Below are 21,703 nucleotides of genomic sequence, written 5' to 3'. Positions count from 1 at the left end.
ATATGGCAGTTCCTGGGGCAGGGATTAAATCTGAGGCACAGCTGCAACCCACGCCATGCCTACAGCAGTGCCAGGCCAGAGATCAAACCTGTACTTCCTCAGCAACCTGAGCCCCTGCAGTTGGATTCTTAACCCACCATGCCACAGTGGGAACTTCCAAGCTTTTATTTATATTTTTAATTTTTATGTCTTTCAGTGGTATATATTTGGTATCCATCAACTCATAAAGTTTGTTAATTTCTGTGATTGTGTAGGTTTACTCAGTTTTTCAGAGGAGCATTATGAAAATTTCACTAAAAAGAAAAAAAATAGGGTCATTGATTTAAAATCTTGTTAGAAATATAACATAGAATAGAGGAGAGCCTAGCAAAAGATTCAGATCTGTTCTTTTTTTAATTTTATGGCTGTACCCACAGCATATGGACATCACCGGGCCAGGGATTGAATCCAGGCTGCAGCTCTGGCAATGCCAGATCCTTTACCCCACTGTGCCAGGCTGGTGATTGAACCTCTGCCTTCTCAGCAACCCAAGCCACTGCTGTCAGATTCTTAATTCACTGTGCCACAGCAGGAACTCCTTCAGTTCTGTTCTTATGCATTTATCACAGGAATTTGCTCCTCTTCCTGGAAGTGGTTTTTTAAATTAGAAGCGTGAAATCTAGTTGAATTTGTGTCTGCCACCATGTGATGTGTCTGTGATTATGCTTTCTCTTGTAAGAAATGTGTTTCCATTTCAGCGGCCTTATCGTTCCTGAGAGAGACAGCAACGAGACTGTCCCAGAGGTCGTTGCCACATCAGGTTATGCCCTGCTGCATTTTTTTAGCGATGCTGCTTATAATTTGACTGGATTTAATATCACTTACAAGTAAGATATTTAAGTCTAATATTTGTGATTTTTTCAGAAGACCCTGTACTTTGTTTTAACAATAATTATGACTAACATATATTGAGGGTTTATAGTGTGCCAGGCATTGTGCTGAGCAGTGTGCATGGATTTTCTCATTGAAAGTTCTTTTAAAAACTCAGTTACAGGTACTGTTTTCTCGACTTCTTTTATAATTGAGGAAACTGGCAGGAAAAGGTAAAGCCGATTGTCAAAGTGGCGGACCATCGTTCCAATTCAGGTCTTGGTGCTGTTGAATGTCTCCTGGGAAAGAGGGGCATTGTCCATTCCTGCTAATGGATTAAAACACTGGGAGGGTTTGCTAAGTAAAATTTAACAAATATTAATAGTTTTCATGTACTCAGTAGTTGGCCCATTGATGACAGTTTAGTAGAGGTTAAAAGGAAATGTAGACAGATTCTGGGCATCTTTTGGAATTCGTTGTGGCAGGAGAGAGAGCTGTCTTTTGTCTTTTCCTTTTTTTCTTTTTAGGAAATGTTTGTTTTCATAAGTAGTTAAATTCATAAAATGCCATAAAGCAGTTCTGTGATAAAGAACTTGTGTCACCCACGAAACCTAAATTACATTATTATCTGGTCTTTTACACAATAAGCTTGACTCCTCCTGGTGTGGCTGGTAACCCCTGTGTGTAACCTTTTGCTGGGTGTTTTTTCTTGTTCATTTTCTCAGGATCTCAGTATTCTTTCAAGCCTATTTAAAGCCATCTCTGTCTTGATTGGTATGGTGATTCAGCTTTTCAGGTACCCAGAGTTTGTGACTTGGAAGCCTGGGCAGCTCATTACAAGCCTGGGCTTGAAATGTAGGCATATGCACTTATTATGTTATAATTATAACATATATTGTAAAAATACTGTATGTAGATACTTATAAAATTTTGTTATAAATGTTTCATTAACTGATATTTAAGTGCAGGCATGAATATTAATTAGCTTGTTTTTGTAACGGATTCCTGATTTTCTGACATGCTTTGCTACAGAATTCCTTTTTAGTTTTCTTTACACTCTTTTTTTTTAATGGCCATACCTGTGGTATATGGACGTTCCCAGGCCAGGGATTGAATCTGAGCCACAGCTGCGATCTACAGCACTGCTCCTGCAACGCTGAATCCTTTAACCCACTGAGTTGGTCTGGGGATTGAAACCTTATCTGAGCCGCTGCAGTTGGATTCTTAACCCACTGTGCCACAGTGGGAACTCCTTTACGTTCAAAGTATCTTGCTAATCCTGTTAACCCTCCCCCTTTTAAGTCTGAATTATGTCTTTTCAAAGCGTTGTCAATATAATTGTCACATTACTGTGTGACATTTTGTGGTTAAACTCATGTATTAAGTTAAACTGCTCCTCCCTTTTCAAGCATCTGAGATGGGAACTTAAAATACTCCAATCTGAGCAAGAATCTTAAGCAAATTCTGTAAACTTTCAGAGACTATCCAGAGGCATAAGGATGGTGGTCTACTATTGGACGTTTGTGTTATCCTTTTCTTCTCCAAATTTGTAAGCATGCATTTGGCAGCTTTATAATGGTCATCATTTGTGGGCTACAAAGAATAAGATAGTTATCCTGTCCTTAAGAAGCTAAGCCTGGACATTTTGCAAGAATCTCTTCTCTCTTGTAATTTCTTTAACTTGTCTCTTCTTATGAGAATCCAGTGGGTTAATTTGATCTTATTACTTGCCCTAGCTCTGCAATGGTGAGTGACTCCATTTAGGCTGAATGGTAAGTACTGCAGTTATGCTTGTGAATGAACTGGAGAGACAGTGAGTTTTCTTAAGCCCCACGTAGGAGGAAGTTCTGCTAAATTAATCAAAGTGTTGCTTTGTGTTGATTTAATTTTCCCCTACTGTTTTTATAGTTTTGACATGTGTCCGAATAATTGCTCAGGCCGAGGAGAATGTAAGATCAGTAACAGCAGCAACACTGTTCAATGTGAATGTTCTGAAAACTGGAAGGGTGAAGCGTGTGACATTCCTCACTGTGTAAATAACTGTGGTTTTCCTCATCGAGGCATCTGCAATTCAAGTGACGTCAGAGGGTGCTCCTGCTTCTCAGAGTGGCAGGGTGGGAACATCTTTTCTTTCTTTTTTTTTCTTTCAATTTACGGAATGTTTCTAGTTTAATAAATTGCGGATTTACTTTATTCCTAGCATCTGTTCAGTTATATTCATCAAATATCAGGAAGTGTTTAAGTTTTCACATCTCTCTATTCAGCTTCTTACAAATCTTTGAATTTCATAGATGATATATGGTTGTGGTCTCTTGAGAATTGTGCAGGGGTTTAACGTTCTTCGCAATTAATTCATGAATTTGGAGAACTTGGTCTCAGCCGTAAAAAGACATAGCAGAGACTTTCCTTAGATTATAAAATATAGCCCACCTAATTCTCAGGGCAGAGCCTCCTCTCCTGCCCACTGTATCCCTCACAAGCGTCCTACCTTAATAAACATATATATATATTTTTAACCTTTTTATAGCCTCACCTGTAGCATATGGAAGTTCCCAGGCTAGGGGTCGAATCAGAGCTGCAGCTGCAGGTCTGCAACCACAGCCACACAGCAACACCAGATCCGGATCTGCAACCTACGCCGCAGCTTGTGTGACACTGGATCCTTAACCCACTGAGCGAGGCCAGGGATCAAACCTGCAACCTTATGGACACTAGTTGGGTTCTCAACCCGCTGAGTCACAATGGGGACTCCCAATAAATCTATTTCTTGGCTATCTAAAAGAAAGACATAGCAGAGAACCAAGCTGGGAGTTGGGAGAAGAGCTGACAATAATGGTCTCCCCACAAAAACTTCTAATAAACGTAGAGAAAATTGAGGTCGATTATACAGTAGAGTTCTGAAGCAGTCAACTAGTGGAATTATCTGAGGATACAGATTATTAAAGAAACCCTTTAGCAAATTCTTCAATGGGTGTGGGTGATAATAACTGTTCCTGATTTAGTCATTTTCTTTATACATTTACCCCTTTCTCAGAACACTTATTTTGAAAGGAAATATGCTTGTTTAAATGGTTTGGTGTGTTTGACTTGGCTGACATTAAATGCTTAGTTTGTTTGGCTTGGCTGACATTAAAGAGTTAAATAATTGAAGTCTTTGAGTACCTACCACTATGCAAATGTTGGAGCAGAAGCCAAACCTCTCAAGAATAGAGTTTCTTGATTTTCTAGGAAATGGATAGTTTGCATGACTTTCAAAACTAGTCTTTCCATTTAGCCCTGGAATTTTTCATTTGAATTAATAATACTTTTGTCCACTCTTTCCTCTAAGAACTGCTTAAGCAAGTATTTCATTATTAAAAAAATCCTAAGCTGGATATGGTCAGATCTTCATTAGAAAGTATGTGATTTTGAGTTTTATTAGAGAGTACCCTTGGTCTCTATCTTTAAGTAAATTGAAAGCACAAATTAAAGGAATTTGTCTGATATTTAGATGCTAAAGGAAAGACTGTAAGTATTCTTTAGATAGTGTATTTAGATGATTAAAACTTAAATTCAGTAATTTTAAAGCTGCATTTTGTGAAGCTAATTTATTATGTTTTTATTAGGACCTGGATGTTCAGTTCCTGTACCAGCTAACCAGTCATTTTGGACGCGAGAGGAATATACTAACCTAAAGCTCCCCAGAGCCTCTCACAAAGCTGTGGTCAATGGAAATATAATGTGGATTGTTGGAGGATATATGTTCAACCACTCAGATTACAACATGGTTCTGGCGTAAGTTGTTTTAAACATTTTTAACCGGAAGCATAGTATTCCATTTCAAAAATATGTAAAGTAGAGATTAAGCAAAAAGAAAAGAAATCATCAGTAATTGCATACCTGAGGAAAGTCTCTGTTAATATTTTGGTAGATGGATTCTAGACTTTTGGGGTCATATACTTAGTTTTTTAAATTGGGAGCCACAGAGAACTTGTCATAATAAGGAGTAATTCATCTTTTCCAGACACTGTCTCTCATATTTTGCTTTAGGTACATAGAGTAAGTTCTGTGTAAATAGGGGATTGCTTTACCTCTTAATGTAATTTACATTTCTGTGACTTAAATGGTTTGAATTGAGAGTTTGCTAGTGGAAATTATGCCATCATCTAATACTTTCCAGGGCTCAAAGGTCAATTTGCTGGTCCCCTACCCACTCATCCTGAATATACGATATGTTTTTGCAGGAATTGGCTATGCATATGGACTTTAGGGAGACATTTATGAACACTTACTTGTGCTGATTTTTTGCCCTGGGAATTTTTTCTGAACATTTTCTATTAATGAAGGTTGTCAAGAACCAGCGTCTGTTCTTTAAGAAATTCTGGAAATATGGCAGTGGTGGTGTAGTTCTGAATCCCCCAAATATAGTCATTAAAATACAGAGAGCAGGAGTTCCTTTGTGGCTCAGTGGGTAAAGAACCCAGCTAGTACCCATGAGGATGCTGGTTTGATCCCTGGCCTTGCTCAGTGGGTTAAGGATCCGGCATTGTCACAAGCTGCAGCATAGGTCGTAGATGCACCTCCAGTTGGACCCCTAGCCGAGGAACTTCTGTATGCCACAGGAGTGACCCTGAAAAGAAGGAGAAGGAAAAAACCCCACAGAGAACAACTAGGATAGCAAAATTAAAAACACATGGGTACCACCTACAACAAACTGTGGTCAGAAGGCATCTACATAAATGGGTAGGACTAAACCATTGACATCTGCAAGACCTGTGTGGTATTAGTTTCTGTGTAAGAGTAAGCAAAGGGGCCCACCAACTGTAAGCCCAAGGACCCACTGGAAAGCTCAGCAAGCTTCTTTGAGAACAGCTGGTGGAACTGGGAAGATTTTGCCTATGCTAGTGGGGGAAGCGGACTCAAGGGATCTGTAGTAAGATCTGAAGGGACTGGAGCAGTTTGTGCTTTACTAACTCTCAAAATGAACCAGCCAGATGTCCCACACTGAAGAGAAACTGCTGGGAGTAGAATTCAGATAGAACAGGATGTGAACAGCAGAGGAAAAGTAAAAGAAAGTCCATATAACAAGGAGAGGAACAAGAGCTAGAAGAGCTCAACAAGAAAGCTGCCAGGTCAGAAGAGGGGCCAGAGAGTTGAGAAATTAGAAAAACTAAATCAAGCCTCTCCTGTAAGAGCTCTGGAAAAAAATAATTTTACTTAAAATTTAGCAACAGAAAAATATCAAGGTCAAATCTCATCGAAAGTTATTTTTAAAAAGATGAAAGTAGAATAACACCCCTTCACACATGAAAGCGTAATAGAAAAATATGTTCAGAAAGCTGACAAAAATGATAACTTAGTATTCCAAAATAAGCTGAAATACAATAAAAAAACTATAAAAGACATGAAAGAACAATATAACACAGTAAGATGGTAGAAGTTAGGAAATAATTTAAAAATGATTTCAGAATCTAGAAGGAACACAGAGTAAAAAAAACAACAGATACTTCTTTAGAAGTTGAATGTGAAAAAAGAAACTTTAAAAAGTCATAAAGAAATGAAGGTTATTTCCCCCATTCTTTGTATAATAAGTATAGTTAAAAACCCTGGACATGATATATAAAACAAACATGAGAAAACTGAAAAACGCTGTCTTAACTAGGGACCTCAAGACACAAGGAGTGACATAATGGTAAGTTCCAAGGGTTTTTCTTTTGTCTCATATATCCCAGACTTGATGTTGGAAAAAATCAGCAGTCTAGAAAGGTTAATAGGCACAAGCTGAAAGGCCCCAAGAAAAACCTGTTTTCTCTAGTCCGAGGACCAGGAAAGGGGCAGCTTAACAAAACAGAAAACCTTTAGACAGTAACCACCCTAGAAAAACACCACAGAAAGAACTGTGGCCTTGCCCCCTCCCCTGCCAGCACAACGTAAGTGTAGATTTCCACTCATGCCAAGATGTAGTGAGATACTTCAATCTCCCCCTTCCCACCAGGGCAGGGTTATAGAAAGCCATTAGGGAGCTGGGACTCTCTTCTGGGGTGGTGTTAGAGGAGGCGTGCTGTAACAGAAGATTTAAATAAGGTCCAGAGTCTCATGTCATGATACCCAAAATACTCAGACTTCAATCGAAAATCATTTGTCATGGAAATCATGACAGAAGGAACTAGGAAAATCTCAACTTGAATGAGAAAAGGCAATCAAGATGTTGACACCAAGGCGACACAAGTATTAGAATTATCTGACAAAGATGTTAAAAGTAGCCATTATAAAAATGCTTCAACAAGCAATTATGGGCATATTTGAAACAAATGAAAAATAGCCTTATGAAATAGAAAATATAATCAAATGGAAATTTTAGAGCTGAAAAATACAGTGACCAAAATAAAATTTTTTAGTGGATGGGCTTGACAATAGAATGGAGAAGACAGAGGAAAGAATCAGTGGATTTTAAGATAGAACAGTAGAGATTCCTTAATCTGAACAACAGAGAGAAAATAGATCATTTAAAAATTGGAGGAGTTCCCGTTGTGGCTCAGCAGGAACAAATCCGACTAGGAACTATGAGGTTGTGGGTTCGATCCCTGGCCTCCCTCAGTGGGTAAAGGATCCGGTGTTGCCGTGAGCTGTGGTGTAGGTTGCAGACATGGCTTGGCTCCTGTGGCTGGGGTGTAGGCCGGCAGCAACAGCTCCGATTAGACCCCTAGCCTGGGAATCTCCATGTGCCATGGGTGCAGCCCTCAAAAGACAAAAAGAAGACAGAATTTCAGTGACCTGTGAACTGTAACAAAAAAACTTAACGTTTCTATCACCAGAAGAGCCCTGGAAGGAGAGAGGGAAGAGAGTGTGTCTGAAGAAGTATTTGAAGAAATAATAGTTGAAAAGTGCCCAAGTATGGCAGAAGACATGCATGTATAGATTCAAGAAGTTGGGTGAACTTCAGAAATCCTTGACTCTCACAGGGTCTTATAGTCCATTAATTCTTTCTCATTTACTCTCTCATTCCCCTGATTGCTGCTGTATTTTCTTTCCATTTTTTAAAACTCTACCACATTTGCTTCTATTTTCATTCTCAGCTAGTGACTTTCTTCCAATTTCTATTTTGAAAGCTAAAAAAGGTTGTAAGAAGAGGACTTCCACAAACTCCCAACCACCACATTTAGCCGTCACCTACATCTTTGCTCACTTCTCTGTCTTCTGTTCCTGTACATCACAACTGTCCAGTGGACAGTTTCTGTTTAGGTCACAATGGAAGTGTTCTGTATTTGTACTCGTATGTCATACTCTCATGTCACTAGCCACATGTGGTTATTCAGCACTTGAAATGTGGCAAGTGTGACTGAGGAGCTGGATTTTAAATTTTCAGTTCTTTGCCTGCCCTCAGTATTTGGAAGTTCCCAGGCCAGGGATTGAACCCATGCCACAGCAGTGATCCAAGCTGCAGCTGTGACAACACCGGATCCTTAACCCACTGAGCCACCAGAGAACTCTTCTTCCTCCTCTTTTAAAAGCAGTTTATTCCCTTGGCGTCTAGGACTCTACATTCCCTTGATTTTTTTTTTAACTTACTCTGTCTCAGCGGCCTTAGCTGGTTTCTCTTCAGCTGACTGGCTTCTGAATGATGATGTGCCCCAGGGCTCAGCCCGTGGTCCTCCTCTGTGAGAGTGTCTTCATTCTCATGGTGATCTTATGTGTCATCTTGGCCTTTATGCTAGTGACTCCCAAATTCGTATCTGTTTCCCATATCCCCACCTCTTTATTTGACATCTCAATCTTTTGGCTGTCAAGTAGGCATCTTAAACTCCCCGTATTCTAGACTGATCTTTCCTCCAACCCTGTTCTTGCTCCAGGAGTCCTGTCTCTGTAAATGATCACTTCATTCTTCTGTTTGCTTAAGCCAAAAATTTTGGAGTCATCCTTGACTTCTTATTTCTTCATACCATATATCAGTATGTATATTATTTATACATATTCTTGCTGAATAAATCACTACAAACCTAAGGGATTAAAACAACAGATATTTGTCACTTCATAGTTTCTGCTGCCGGGCAGGGCCAAGGCATGGCTTAACTGGGTTCTCTGCGATCAAGGTGTCACCTGGCCTGTGTTCTCATTTAGAGATTCAGCTGGGAAGGAATCCACTTCCAAGCTCACTCAGGTTGTTGGCAGAATCCATTTCCTGGTGGTTATAAGACTGGGGGCTCTGGCTTCTCTCTGGCTGCCAACTGGAGGCCACCTCAACTCTTAAAGGCTGACCACACTTTCTTATCACTAGGGTTCCCCAGTGTGGCTGCTTATTTCGTCAGGACATAAGGAGAATTTCTGGACTGAGTCTGCTAATAGGATAGATTTCAGAGAAATGACATTTTATCATCTTTACCATATTCTTTTGGTGAGAGTAAGTCATAGATCCCGCTCACACTTGAGGGAAGGATAAATACATGGGTATGAACACCAGGAGGCAGGGGTCATGAGAACCACCCTAGTGTCTCGTCTGCCTGCCACAGTATGTCAGCAGATCTTGTTAGCTCTTTAAAATCTGTCCCCAGACTAACTACTTCTCACTACTTCTAGTGCTGCCACCCTGAGAAATAAAGGTAAAATGAAAAGTGTGATTATCCCTTCCATTATTATACTAGATATTATGAGAGTCGTGTGGTCTACCACTTGTGTGTGATTTTTACACTTGTACCTGGCGTCATCCTCTCTTGAGGCAAGAAATCTGAGAGTCATTTTGGTATTTCCTCTCCTTCGCCTCCTCATAACATAATCTCATATCAAGCACATCACCTCTGTACATGTACATGTCAAATTCATTGTTTTCCCTCTAAGACAAGCCTGCCAGTATCTCACATTTAGGCTTCAGCAGTAGGTTCTTATCAAGTCTGTCTGTTTCCGTTCATTATTCTTAATCTATTTTCTCAGTATCAACTGGGATGATTTTTTTAAGATACATTTTTTACCATTTACTTCCTTCGTAAAACCCATCAGTGGCTTCCCATGGGACTTAATAGTCAGGCCTGATGTAACCACTGCTTACCTTCCCAGACTCAACTTGCTCCCCTTCTGCCACACCAGCCTTTTTTCTTTACCTAAAACTTAGCATGTGTTCCCTCTGTCTAGACCATTCCTGCCGTTGTACCTCATCTCATGCTTTGCATATCATATCAGTTAGCTGTCCCATAGTGAGATCCTCCCTGATCAGTAAGTTCAGACAGGTTCTCCCTGTTCTTTTTCATAGTTCTCATTTCCTTTAGAGCAGAGTTCATAATTTTTAATTCTGTCTGTGCCCATTATTGTCCTTGCTCATTTTTCTGCTCTTTCCACTCTGTGTTCTTCACAGAGAACCTTGTTTACTTGCTTAATTTGACGTAGCTCATAGAAGGTGCTCAAATAAGTTTTTATCAAATGAATGAGAGAGTAAATGAATTATCTATTTCCTTCACAAATATTTGTTCTTAGAATTGTCATTGTCACATCTTGCTTTTGTTTGACTGGTGTGCCTCATGAGCCACATTTGTTTTAAATTTTTTTTTTTTTTTTTTTTACTTTTTTTGTCTTTTTAGGGCCACACCCATGACATATGGAGGTTCCCAGGCTAGGAGTCCAATCAGAGCTATAGCCACCGGCCTATGCCACAGCCACAGCAACTTGGGATCCGAGCTTCATCTGCAACCTAAACCAGAGCTTGTGGCAATGCTCGATCTTTAACCCACTGAGCAAGGTCAGGGATCAAACCCGTATCCTCCTGGATACTAATCGAGTGCATTAATCACTGAGCCACGATGGGAACTCCTTTTTTATTTGTTTGTTTGTTTTTGTTTTTTTAGATCATAACTTTTTTTGTGTATTTGTATTTGATAAAAACATGATTTTTACAGCTTTATGTATTTTGCGGAAATACTAATATAGTTTCAAGCAAATTTTTAGTAACTCATGAAAAGTAAATATAGTGACTTCTTTCAGAAGTATTTCTGGAGCTTAGATTATAAAATTTTATCATCACAGAGTTCCCGTTGTGGTACAGTGGAAATGAATCCGACCAGGAACCATGAGGTTGCAAGTTCAATCCCTGGCCTCGCTCAGTGGCTTGAGGATCCAGCTTTGCTGTTAGTGTGGTGTAGGTCACAGACGCGGCTCGAATCTGGCATTGCTGTGGCTGTGGTGTAGGCCAGCAGTTGTAGCTCCAGTTAGATCCCTAGCCTGGGAAACTCCATATGCCACAGGTTTGGCCCTCAAAAGCAAATAAATAAATAAATTTTATCATCATCTGTACTCTTGTATAAGCATATTTTGGGAATTGCCCTCACTCTCTATTTTCTCCATGGCCATCACCCAGAACTTTAAGTTGCATTGAAAAGCAGTTCCCTGGAAGTTCCCATTGTGTCTCAGTGGGTTACGAATCCACCTAGAATCCATGAGGATTCAGGTTTAATCCCTGGCTTCACTCAGTGGATTAAGGATCTGGCGTTGCCGTGAACTGTGGTGTAGGTCACAGACTCTGCTCAGATCCCACATTGCTGTGGCTGTGATATAGGCTGGCAGCTGCAGCTATGATTTGACTCCTAGCCTGGGAGCTTCCATATGCCTCAAGTGCGGCCCTAAAAAGAAAAAAAAGCACTTCCCATTTTGTCACCCAAGGGTTCTCTTGCAAAACAAGTTATCTTCTAGGTCTTCTGGGTTAAGCTTTCCAGTTTAAACTTCACCGAATTTCCTTCCCTTGAACAGAAAATGATTGTTCCCCCCATTTTTGGCCCCTCCGAGGCATATGGAGTACCCAGCCAGGGATCAGATCTGAGCTACAGTTGCAACCTATGCTGCAGCTTTGTTATGCCAGGTCCTTTAACTCACTGTGCCAGACCAGGGTTGGAATCTGTGTCCTGGCGGTATAGAGACATGGCCTATCTAGTTACACCACAGCAGGAACTCCTGAAAAGGATTTTTTTTTTTAAGTTAAAAATAGTAAGAAATTGAGCAACAGATAACCGCACAAGATAAGGAATATCACCTAAGCCAGTAAACTTCAAACAGACGCATGAGAACAGCAAGACCAACCCCTTCTCTACCCTACAGAAACTATGTGGGTGATATTCTGAGAGTTCTCACTGATAGCCCCAAATTTAGAAAGAAGAAGAATGAATAGGTGTCATTGGGTTTTTTTTAACCCTTTTAACTGAAGAGTAGGAGAAGTAGCTCCTAAGGAGGATCAGGTAAAAAGGGGAGAAATTGATCAAGTGGCTCATTCCCTGCCTCAAAGCCAGGGCTTCTATTTAATTTGGATATCCCAACATTTGCACCCTGGAATAGGACACTTAAAATCTCAGAGGCAAGGGATTTCCCACTGTGGCATAGTGGGTTAAGAATCCAACTGCAGTGGCTTAGGTCAGTGTGGAGATGTGGCACATTAGGTTAAAGGATCTGACATTGCTGCAGCTGTGGTGTAAGGTGACTGCTGCAGCTTGGATTCAGTCCCTGGCTCGAGAACTACTTATGCCTCAGATGCATCCAAAAAAATCTCAGAGGCAAGTAGAGTCTGGATATTTTATTCTAATAGACTGCACACCTCGCTTGTATCTCAGCCCCAGCATTTCTTCAGACTTTAGAAAAGTGGATAGAACATAAAATGCCAACTCTCACACTAAAGCTAGATGGAAAGATAAACTTGTCTTAGATACAGTGGGGAAAAAAGTTAAGAAATCACCCACATTTTGCAAATGTAGTGTCTGGAATGCAGTGTGTAGTACGAGATGAAAGAAGTGACATTGTAGCAAATAATACAAATATTTATGGTAAAAAAAATGAAGAAGAAAGAACACTGCATGTTAAACTGACAAGAACTGATCGTAGACAGAAAGTAACTTAAGGAGCAGAAGGAGATTCCTTCCAAGTACTTTGTGCTGTGAATAAATATAATGAGAATTTGAATTCAGGAAAACCAGCTAAAAGACAAGATGCTAATAACAGGAGATGAAATGGGAGCTTACACAGGTAAAGAAATATAAATAAATTACATACAGCAAAAATTAGAATGAAAATCAAACTGCTGACACCTTGATAGACATGATTCCAATGAATATGGATGAATAGGTTGATAATTAGAGAAAAGGAAAGACACATGGAAGACAGAAGATCCGATATAATATAGGTAATTGCTGTCATTGAAGAAAAGAACCCAGCAAATAGAACAGGTGGATTGAAATAGCGCAACATGTTTTAGGAAAATGTTATTCAGTGACAAGGCCTAATTTGATCAAATTATTAAAATTCCATGATAAAGGATAAATTATTGGGTGGAAAGTCTCAGTTGCCTTCTCCTGGCTGGGGTCATGTTCAGTCTCTGCAGAGCCTTTTCCTTGGTCTTTGGAGGGCCAGACACGGTAATTGGAATACCAGGCCACTGTGAGTGGCAGAGTGTGTGCCCTGTGGCATGGTGGGCATTATGTTCCCAGCCATCAAAGAGCTTGTGAGAGAGATAGCTGCACATCTGTGAAAGATTCCTCTTTTTAAATTCCTGCATGTCCAGGTCTTAGAACTAGTTGTTTAGTATTCCATTATTTTAGACTCAGCTCCCAGAAGGAGTGCCTGGCATTTATGTTCGGTTGCATCAACTTTGTTTTTGTCTTGTGTTTGCTTCTCTGTGTTATGAAGAGTGACAGAATGTTATATAAATGTCTTTTAGCAGTTCACCTTTGCCAGATTTTAGGAACCTGCTGGCACGTTAGTGTCTTGTATCAGCTCTTGGGCTGCCGTGCCATTGACTGAGGAAGAGTAAAATGCATTAAGATACAGATTGAGCACCTTCCATGTAATGAAAGACGTACGGATTGTGTCATGTGGAGACTTATTTCTGTGCTCCTTCTGTTTCTCTCCTCTCTTTCAAGCTTAAAGAAAAAGGCTTCTGGCTTGAACACAAGGGATATATGTGTTTTCATAAGCCATGCTAGTTTTTCTCTGGAAATACTTTCCAGAATGCTATGAATGTTGTAGTACTGTACAATCCGTTTTGTAAAAACAATTACCTGGATGGAATTAAGTTATTACTACCTCAAGTAAAGGACAATATTGTGTCTTTAAAAATTAGTGAAAGGTATATATATTTAGAGAGAGAGGGAGGGAAGGAAGAAAGGAAGGGGAGAGAAAAAGAGAATGACTGAGACTTCTTAGGCTTCCAAGCAGAAAAGCAAGCCACATAGAAGTGGGAGAAAAATCAGACTGGCCTCAGACCTCCATTGGCAACATCGATACAAGCAACTTTCGAGGGAGCAGTGTCAGCAAAGTTACCTGGGAAAGAAAGGATGGCCCATGAATATTCTACCCAGCCAAGATGTCGTTCACCTCTAAAGCTAGATGTCATTCACCCAGGCCAGGGATTGAACTTGGGCCACTGCAGTAACCTGATCTGTTGCAGTGACAATGCTGGATCCTTAACCTGCAGCACCGCAAGAGAGCTCCGCAAGCAGATATTCCTAAACATGAAAGAATTTAGGGAAAGGAACGCACATGAGCTCTACTAGGAAAAAACCACTTGACAGTGAAGTCTAGCCAATTAAGACTTGGGGAGTTCTCGTTGTGGCCCAGTGGAAACCAACCAGACGAGTATTCATGAGGATGCAGGTTCGATCCCTGGCCTTGCTTAATGGAATGAGGATCTGGCTTTGCCGTGAGCTGTCGTGTAGGTCGCAGACTTGGCTTGGATCCCTCGCTGCTGTGGCTGTGGTGTATGCCAATAGCTGGAGCTCTGATTCAACCCCTAGCTTTGGAACTTCCATATGCTGTGGGTGCAGCCCTTAAAAGACCAAAAAAATTAAAAAGGCTTGGGATTGGCATATGCACAGCAAAGTATATGGAATGATTGGCCAGTGGGGACATGCTTTATAGCACCAGGAGCTCTGCCCAGTATTTTGTGATAATCTATGTGGGAAAAGAATCTGAAAGAGAATGGATAGATGTATATGTATGACAAATAACTTTGTTGTACAGCAGAAATTATCACAACCTTGTAAACTGACTAGACTTCAATAAACTTAAGAAGAATTTAGTGCTTGCTTTGGCAGCACATATACTAAAATTGGAATGATACACAAAAGATTAGCATGGCCCCTGCACATGGATGACACGCAAATTCGTGAAGCGTTCCGTATTTTGTTTGTTAATAAATGAAAAAAAAAATTAAAGACTAAAGAAGGCAGAGTTCCAGCTGTGGTGCGACAGGATTGGCAGCATCTTGGGAGTGCTGGGATGCATGTTCAATCCCCAGCCTGGCACAGTGGGTTAAGGATGTGGTGTTTCCACGGCTGTGGCTTAGGCAACTGTGGTTTCTACAGCCGTGGAGTTCCCATTGTGGCAAAGCAGAAATGAATCCAACTAGGAACCACGGGGTTGAGGGTTCAGTCCCTGGCCTCGCTCAGTGCGTTAAGGATCCGGTGTTGCCGTGATCTGTGGTGTAGGTTGCAGACGCGGCTTGGATTCTGCATTGCTGTGGCTGTGGCATAGACCAGCAGCTGTAGCTCTGATCCCTGGCCTGGAAACCTCCATATGCCGTGGGTAGATGCAGCTGTGAAAAGACAAAAAATAAATTTAAAAAAGCAAAACAAAAAAAAAGAAATAGCAGGTAGTGTGGGTGCTAAGGTTTTCAACTTTCAAAGCAGGAAGTTAATGGAGTCTGTTCAAAATTAAATTACTTATAATTTTAAAACTAAAGTGAATTTGTAGTTCTTTGGTGGCTCAGCAGGTTTTGGATCCAGCATTGTCACTGCTGTGGCTAGGGTCACTGCTGTGGCCTGGGTTCGATCCCTTTCCTGAGAATTTCCACATGCTGTGGGTAAGGCCAAAAAAAAAAAAGAGAGAGACAGAGAAACTAAATTTAATTTATAAATAATTTTTCTTGTATTTAAAAAATGTAGAATACTCAAAAAATACATAAAATAATAGTATTGATTTATGTGTTCTTTGTATTTAATAAGTGTCACCATTTTATATTTGCCTAAGATCATGTCCAAAATATTTAAGATAAAGGAAAAGGTTTAGAGAAAAAGAATGAATGCTAATACATTCACCACCCAGGTTAGGAAATAAAACATTCCCAATTTAGTTAAGACACTTGTATGCTCCTCCAAAATCCCGGAGGTGATCAATAACCTGATATTATTATTTGTTCACATACTTATCTTTACACTTTTAATGTAAACATTTTTAGAATTAATAGATTTTTCTAGTTTTAGTTTTTTAATTTTTTTCCTTTGGCTGCACCCGTGGCTTGCAGAAGTTCCCAGGCTAAGGATGGAACCCATACCAGAGCAGCGACCCAAGCCGCTGCAGCGACAACAACGGATCCTTAACCCACTGCACATAAGAGAATGCTGTAGAGTTCCCATTGTGGAGCAGCAGAAATGAATCCGACTAGGAACCATGAGGTTGCTGGTTCAATCCCTGGCCTTGCTCAGTGGGTTAAGAATCTAGTGATGCCGTGAGCTGTGGTGTAGGTTGCAGACGCAGCTTGGATCCTGCATTGCAGTGGCTGTGGCATAGAGTAGCAGCTGTAGCTCTGATGTGGAGTCTAGCCTGGGAACCTGCATGTGCCATAGGTGTGGTCCTCAAAAGCAAAAAAGAAAAAAAAGAGAGAATGCTGTAATTTTAGGCTTTGTAGAAATAGTTGTCTATAGTTTCTTTTTCAGCTTAACATTGTTTTAAGATTTGTGTTAATATGTCACAAGTGTATTTATCTTTCACTATATATTATATAGACATACTGTAATTTATTAATCCATTTTCTGTTGATAGGCATGTTTCTCTTTTTTGCTTTTATATTGTGATAAACTTTTCTTACATCTTGTTTACATATAATGATGTTTTTCATAAGTAAAAACATGTCTAAGGAAACAACATAAACATTTAAAATATAACAATAACATGAGTTTCCCTTTGGTTTCCTTTTTCTATTAAATTATATTAAATTAACACTGTTTATTAAAATTATCATTTGTTTTATGATTCCCTTTGTATAAATATATATTATCTGTCTATCTGTATATATGCATAGAAAAGGGAGAAATGTTTACCTAATGGCACTTATTTCTAGATGACAGAATAGGAGGTCATTTTAAAGTTGTTAGCTCATTTTTTTTTGCATTGGTTACAGTTTTTATAATGAGTAAGTATAGTTTTAATACAAACAATAGAGTGTTTTCTTCAGAAACAAAGCTAATGTTCTAAGGTAGATGTGATTAATGCTGCAATATAAGAGTATAAGTGATTTTCTTTGGGGCCTTTTATTTTATTTTATTTTATTTTATTTTTATTTTTTGGTCTTTTCTAGGGCTGCACCCGAGGCATATGGAGGTTCCCAGGCTAGGGGTCTAATGGGAGCTGTAGCTGCTGGCCTACACGAGAGCCACAGCAATGCCAGATCTGAGCCGTGTCTGCAACCTACACCACAGCTCACGGCAATGCTGGATCCTTAACCATGCTGAGCGAGGCCAGGGATCGAAACTGCAACCTAATGGTTCCTAGTCGGATTTGTTAACCACTGAGCCATGACAGGAATTCCTTTTTTTTTTTTTACATTTTAAAGGTCTTTAAATGTATTCATAGTATAATTGAAATTCTCCAATGATATTCAAGTTTTCTTGAAAATATTACTTTTTTTTTTTTTTTTTTTGGTCTTTTTACGGCTGCATCCAAGGCAAATGGGGGTTCCCAGGCTAGGTGTCTAATCAGAGCTGTAGCCGCTGGTCTACATCACAGCCACAACACCAGATCCAAGCCTCATCTGCGACCTACACCACAGCTCACAGCCATGCCAGATCCTTAACCCACTGAGCAAGGCCAGGGATCGAATCCACAGCCTCCTGGTTCCTTGTCGGATTCGTTTCTTCTGCACCATGATGGAAACTCCGAAAATATTACTTTTTAAAATCACTTAGATAAAGAAAAGGAAAGGCTAGAAATTTTTTAACTTAGTTGTCATTCTTTTTTCTGTACATGTCTTCAGTTTTGCATCGTTAAATGAAAGAAAAATTACAGTAATAGAAGTCCCTTGAGTATACTGCAACTGGTAGGTGATTTAGTGTGTAGAAGAGGTTTTCAGGAAGCATTAGAAAGTGCCAGTCAATTCTGTTTCTTTCTCATCCCAGGGCTCTGAAGCCTAGCACCCTCTTCCTGAATTCTCCTGGTCAGTAGGCCCAGATGTTAGTTTTGTTTACCCAGGTACCTCCTCATGTCCATTACAGATTTAATGAGCATCTCCAAAGTGGATTGGATCACAAATAAAGCATCTAAGATGTTCTCTTTTGTCATTTGAGTGAAAATGTAATTTGTTTGTTTTGCAGGTATGACCTTGCTTCTCGGGAGTGGCTTGCACTGAACAGTTCTGTGAACAGTGTAGTTGTTAGATATGGGCATTCTTTAGCATTATACAAGGTAAAATGCCTCCTCTCTGTACTGAGTAACTCTTCCAAAGTAACTTTATCATATTATGAGATTGAAAAGCTATTTGGTGTTGGACTTTTTTCCTAATCTCTTTTGTGGTGGTAAAATGCACCTAACAGAATTTACCATCTTAGCCATTTATAAGTATACAATCCAGTGATAATAAATTCCTCATAATGTTGTGCAGCTATTGTCATCATCCATCTTTGTAATATTTTTGATCTTGTTAAACTGCAACCCTATGCCCATTAAACGATAATCCCACCCCACCCGACCCCTGCCCTTGACAACTACCATTCTACTTCCTGTCTCTGATTTTGAATTGTGTTGACTTTTTATTTATTTATTTATTTATTTATTTATTTATTTATTTATTTTTGTCTTTTTAGGGCCACACCCATGGCACATGGAAGTTCCCATGCTAGAGGTCGAATTGAAGCTACAGCTGCCGGCCTGTGCCACAGCCATAGCAACATGGGGTGCAAGCCACATCTGTGACTTAAACCACAGCTCACGGCAACGCCAGATCCTTAACCCACTGAGGGAGGCCAGGGATTGAACCCAGGTACTCATGGACCCTAGTCAGTTTCATTTCTGCTGAGCCATGACGGGAACGCCTGTGTTGAATTTTAATTGGGGGAAAACCTTCTAATTTGGGGTAGTTATATAATTAGCTAACTTGTAAGTGGAAATTAAAGTTAAAACTACTTTAACTGGAGAGATTTGAATGGATTCATATTCAAACTGGGATATTATGACTGTGGTACTAAATGGTTAAAAAGTCAGTATCGTGTAGATTAGCTCTTATGTTCATTAGCAAGTTTAGCCAAGGATAGCCACGTTGCAATATAACTGAATAGTCATTTTTATTTCCCTGTTCTGTAGTTTATTTCAACTTTATCTTTCCAAGTCATTTTATGTTGTAAAAGATCTTGTGTGAAGAAATCCAAGAAAAGAGGCAAAATATTAGAGATGTAGATATGATTTGTTTTATTTTGTTTGTTTCTCCTCCCTTTTCCTAATAACTCCCTGAAAGGTGCTTTTGACTAACACTTTTTTTTTTTTTTCCGTCTTTTTGCCTTTTTCTAGGGCCACTCCCGCAGCATATGGAGGTTCCCAGGCTAGGGGTCAAATCAGAGCTGTAGCTGCCGGCCTCCCACACAGCCACAGCAACGCAGGATCTGAGCCTCATCTGTGACCTACACCATAGCTCATGGCAACGCCAGATCCTTAACCCACTGAACAAGGCCAGGGATCAAACCTGCAACCTCATGGTTCCTAGTCGGATTCGTTAACCACTGAGCCACGACAGGAACTCCTTCACTAACACATTTTAAGCTAAGAATAATATTGAGGTTTTGAACTGTTTCTTTTTCTAGTCTTAGGTATAATCCTTTTGATGTTGTTTAGAATTTTCTTTACGTTTTTTTTCCTAGGATAAAATCTACATGTACGGAGGAAAAATTGATTCAACAGGGAATGTGACCAATGAGTTGAGAGTGTTTCATATTCATAACGAATCATGGGTACTGTTGACCCCTAAAGCAAAAGAGCAGTATGCGGTGGTCGGGCACTCGGCACACATCGTCACGTTGACAAGTGGCCGAGTGGTCATGCTGGTTATCTTTGGTCACTGCCCTCTCTATGGATATATAAGCAATGTGCAGGAATATGACTTGGGTAGGTATATTTTTTTCCCAGCAGATCTCTTTTGAATGTCAGATTTAAAACCTTTACCATTATTATTATTTCTGTTCAACAAGATTTAACCTAACATTGACCTAGTACTTTATCTTGAAATACAGTTAACACAGATAAAATGCCAGTGAAATGTAGATTGTTGATGCTGCTATGTAGTATATGTTTGTTACTGTCAATTCGACAAGGAGCCAAAGATATCACTAAATGCTTTGAATGTTGCAAATAAAATAAACAAATAAGAAGGGTTGAAACAACAAATACTCTGAAGAAAAAGTATTTGGATAGCCCTTTAGAGATTGGCTTTATGGAGTGTGATTTCCCCTTAACATATACTCTTTCCTTTGGTTAAATTTTATTATACTTGTTTTTGTGGATGTGGATGATATTTTAAGAAATTAGGTCCATAATGTACACCTATGTATTGGTCTGAAAAGGTTGTGGGAAATTAAGCGTTCAATTGAAGAATATCTGAGTCTTTTAAATTTAGTGTACTTCTGTTCCTACTAGCATCTTAGAACATCAGAACATTCAACAGATTGAAGTTTGGCCACCTGGCTTTGTTACAAGTTTTAGATGGCCTTCCTTTAGAAATGAAAAGTTTAAAGTTACATGTATCCAGTCTGCTGAAATATCTTCTCTTATCCTAATTGGTAGTTTTAAGTATTAAGAGAAGAGGAGCCTGCAGTGTTTGCCTTTCACTGTTTGCCATTTCCAGATAAGAACACGTGGAGTATATTAAATACCCAGGGTGCCCTGGTCCAAGGCGGCTATGGCCACAGCAGTGTCTTTGACCACATTACCAGGGCCCTGTATGTTCATGGAGGCTACAAAGCTTTCAGCGCCAATAAATACCGACTTGCGGATGATCTCTACAGATACAACGTGGACACCCAGATGTGGTGGGTGCTTTTTCTTGAGCTTTCCCTTTCAGGTGTGAGTTCTGACAGTTGCTGGAAAGATACTGGGCTACATTTTTGTTTTCATGCCTACCATCATTCTCTTCATAATGTAAAGAGAAAAATGGTGAAATAAGCAGAAGGCAATAAAGTAATAGTATCTATAATTTGATAGTAGGTTGATTAGAAAATGCTTGGGGTTTTCTTGACTGGCCTTTTGTGTGTGTGTGTGTGTTTTTGCCATTTCTTGGGCCGCTCCCGCGGCATATGGAGTTCCCAGGCTAGGGGTCGAATCGGAGCTGTAGCCACCGGCCTACGCCAGAGCCACAGCAATGTGGGATCCGAGCCGAGTCTGCAACCTACACCACAACTCACGGCAACGCCGGATCGTTAACCCACTGAGCAAGGGCAGGGATCGAACCCGCAACCTCATGGTTCCTAGTCAGATTTGTTAACCACTGCGCCACAATGGGAACTCCAAGGCTTTTAATTTTTATACACTCAATACCACGATAAAATTTTAGCTCTTCAGAATCCTGAAAAATAAGTTGTTCTACATAGTTGAGTTTATGCACACTGTTGTCATTAATTAAGTAGAATGTATCCATTTTTTAACCTTTTCTTGATGACCAGGGTGTTCTCTTTGGAGTCAGTAACTGGTGTTATTGCTTGAAATCATCAAACAGAGGTGGTCTCAGTACCTAAAAGATTAGCGCTCCCCTCACTGTACTGTATATTGGTCTTGTAAAGTATGCTGATTTTAGTAAATATAAAGCATATTTGAGTTATGGAATAATATGATTATCAAGCAATGGTTTATTTATTTATTTTTGGGCGCACCCACAGCATGT

General features: G+C 39.8%; 1 protein-coding gene and 1 non-coding gene across 5 annotated transcripts in view; both read left to right on the top strand.

Annotated features, from left to right (window-relative positions):
- Positions 1-21,703, top strand: part of ATRN (attractin) — a 186,236-nt gene that overhangs the window by 61,906 nt on the left and 102,627 nt on the right. For all 4 annotated transcript variants that reach the window (XR_014832058.1, XM_021077390.2, XM_021077389.2 and 1 more), the window contains exons 4-9: positions 738-866; positions 2,758-2,963; positions 4,455-4,623; positions 18,156-18,246; positions 19,692-19,935; positions 20,672-20,855. Coding sequence is in view for 3 of the 4 variants with exons in the window: in XM_021077390.2 (XP_020933049.1) it covers positions 738-866; positions 2,758-2,963; positions 4,455-4,623; positions 18,156-18,246; positions 19,692-19,935; positions 20,672-20,855 (1,023 nt within the window). In the remaining variant the exon portion in view is untranslated. The remainder of the gene's footprint in view (positions 1-737; positions 867-2,757; positions 2,964-4,454; positions 4,624-18,155; positions 18,247-19,691; positions 19,936-20,671; positions 20,856-21,703) is intronic.
- On the top strand, positions 14,867-14,973 carry LOC146395231 (U6 spliceosomal RNA). The gene has a single exon (XR_014833001.1). It is a non-coding gene; the product is annotated as a U6 spliceosomal RNA (small nuclear RNA).

This window comes from Sus scrofa, chromosome 17, assembly GCF_054392235.1.
Source record: "Sus scrofa isolate SSC_HxYL_T2T_F1_AM1 chromosome 17, Sscrofa_HxYL_maternal_Yorkshire_Landrace_v2.0, whole genome shotgun sequence".
Lineage (NCBI taxonomy): Eukaryota > Metazoa > Chordata > Mammalia > Artiodactyla > Suidae > Sus > Sus scrofa.
The sequence above is the reverse complement of the archived record's forward strand: the minus strand, read 5'-3'. Positions and strand labels throughout refer to the sequence as shown.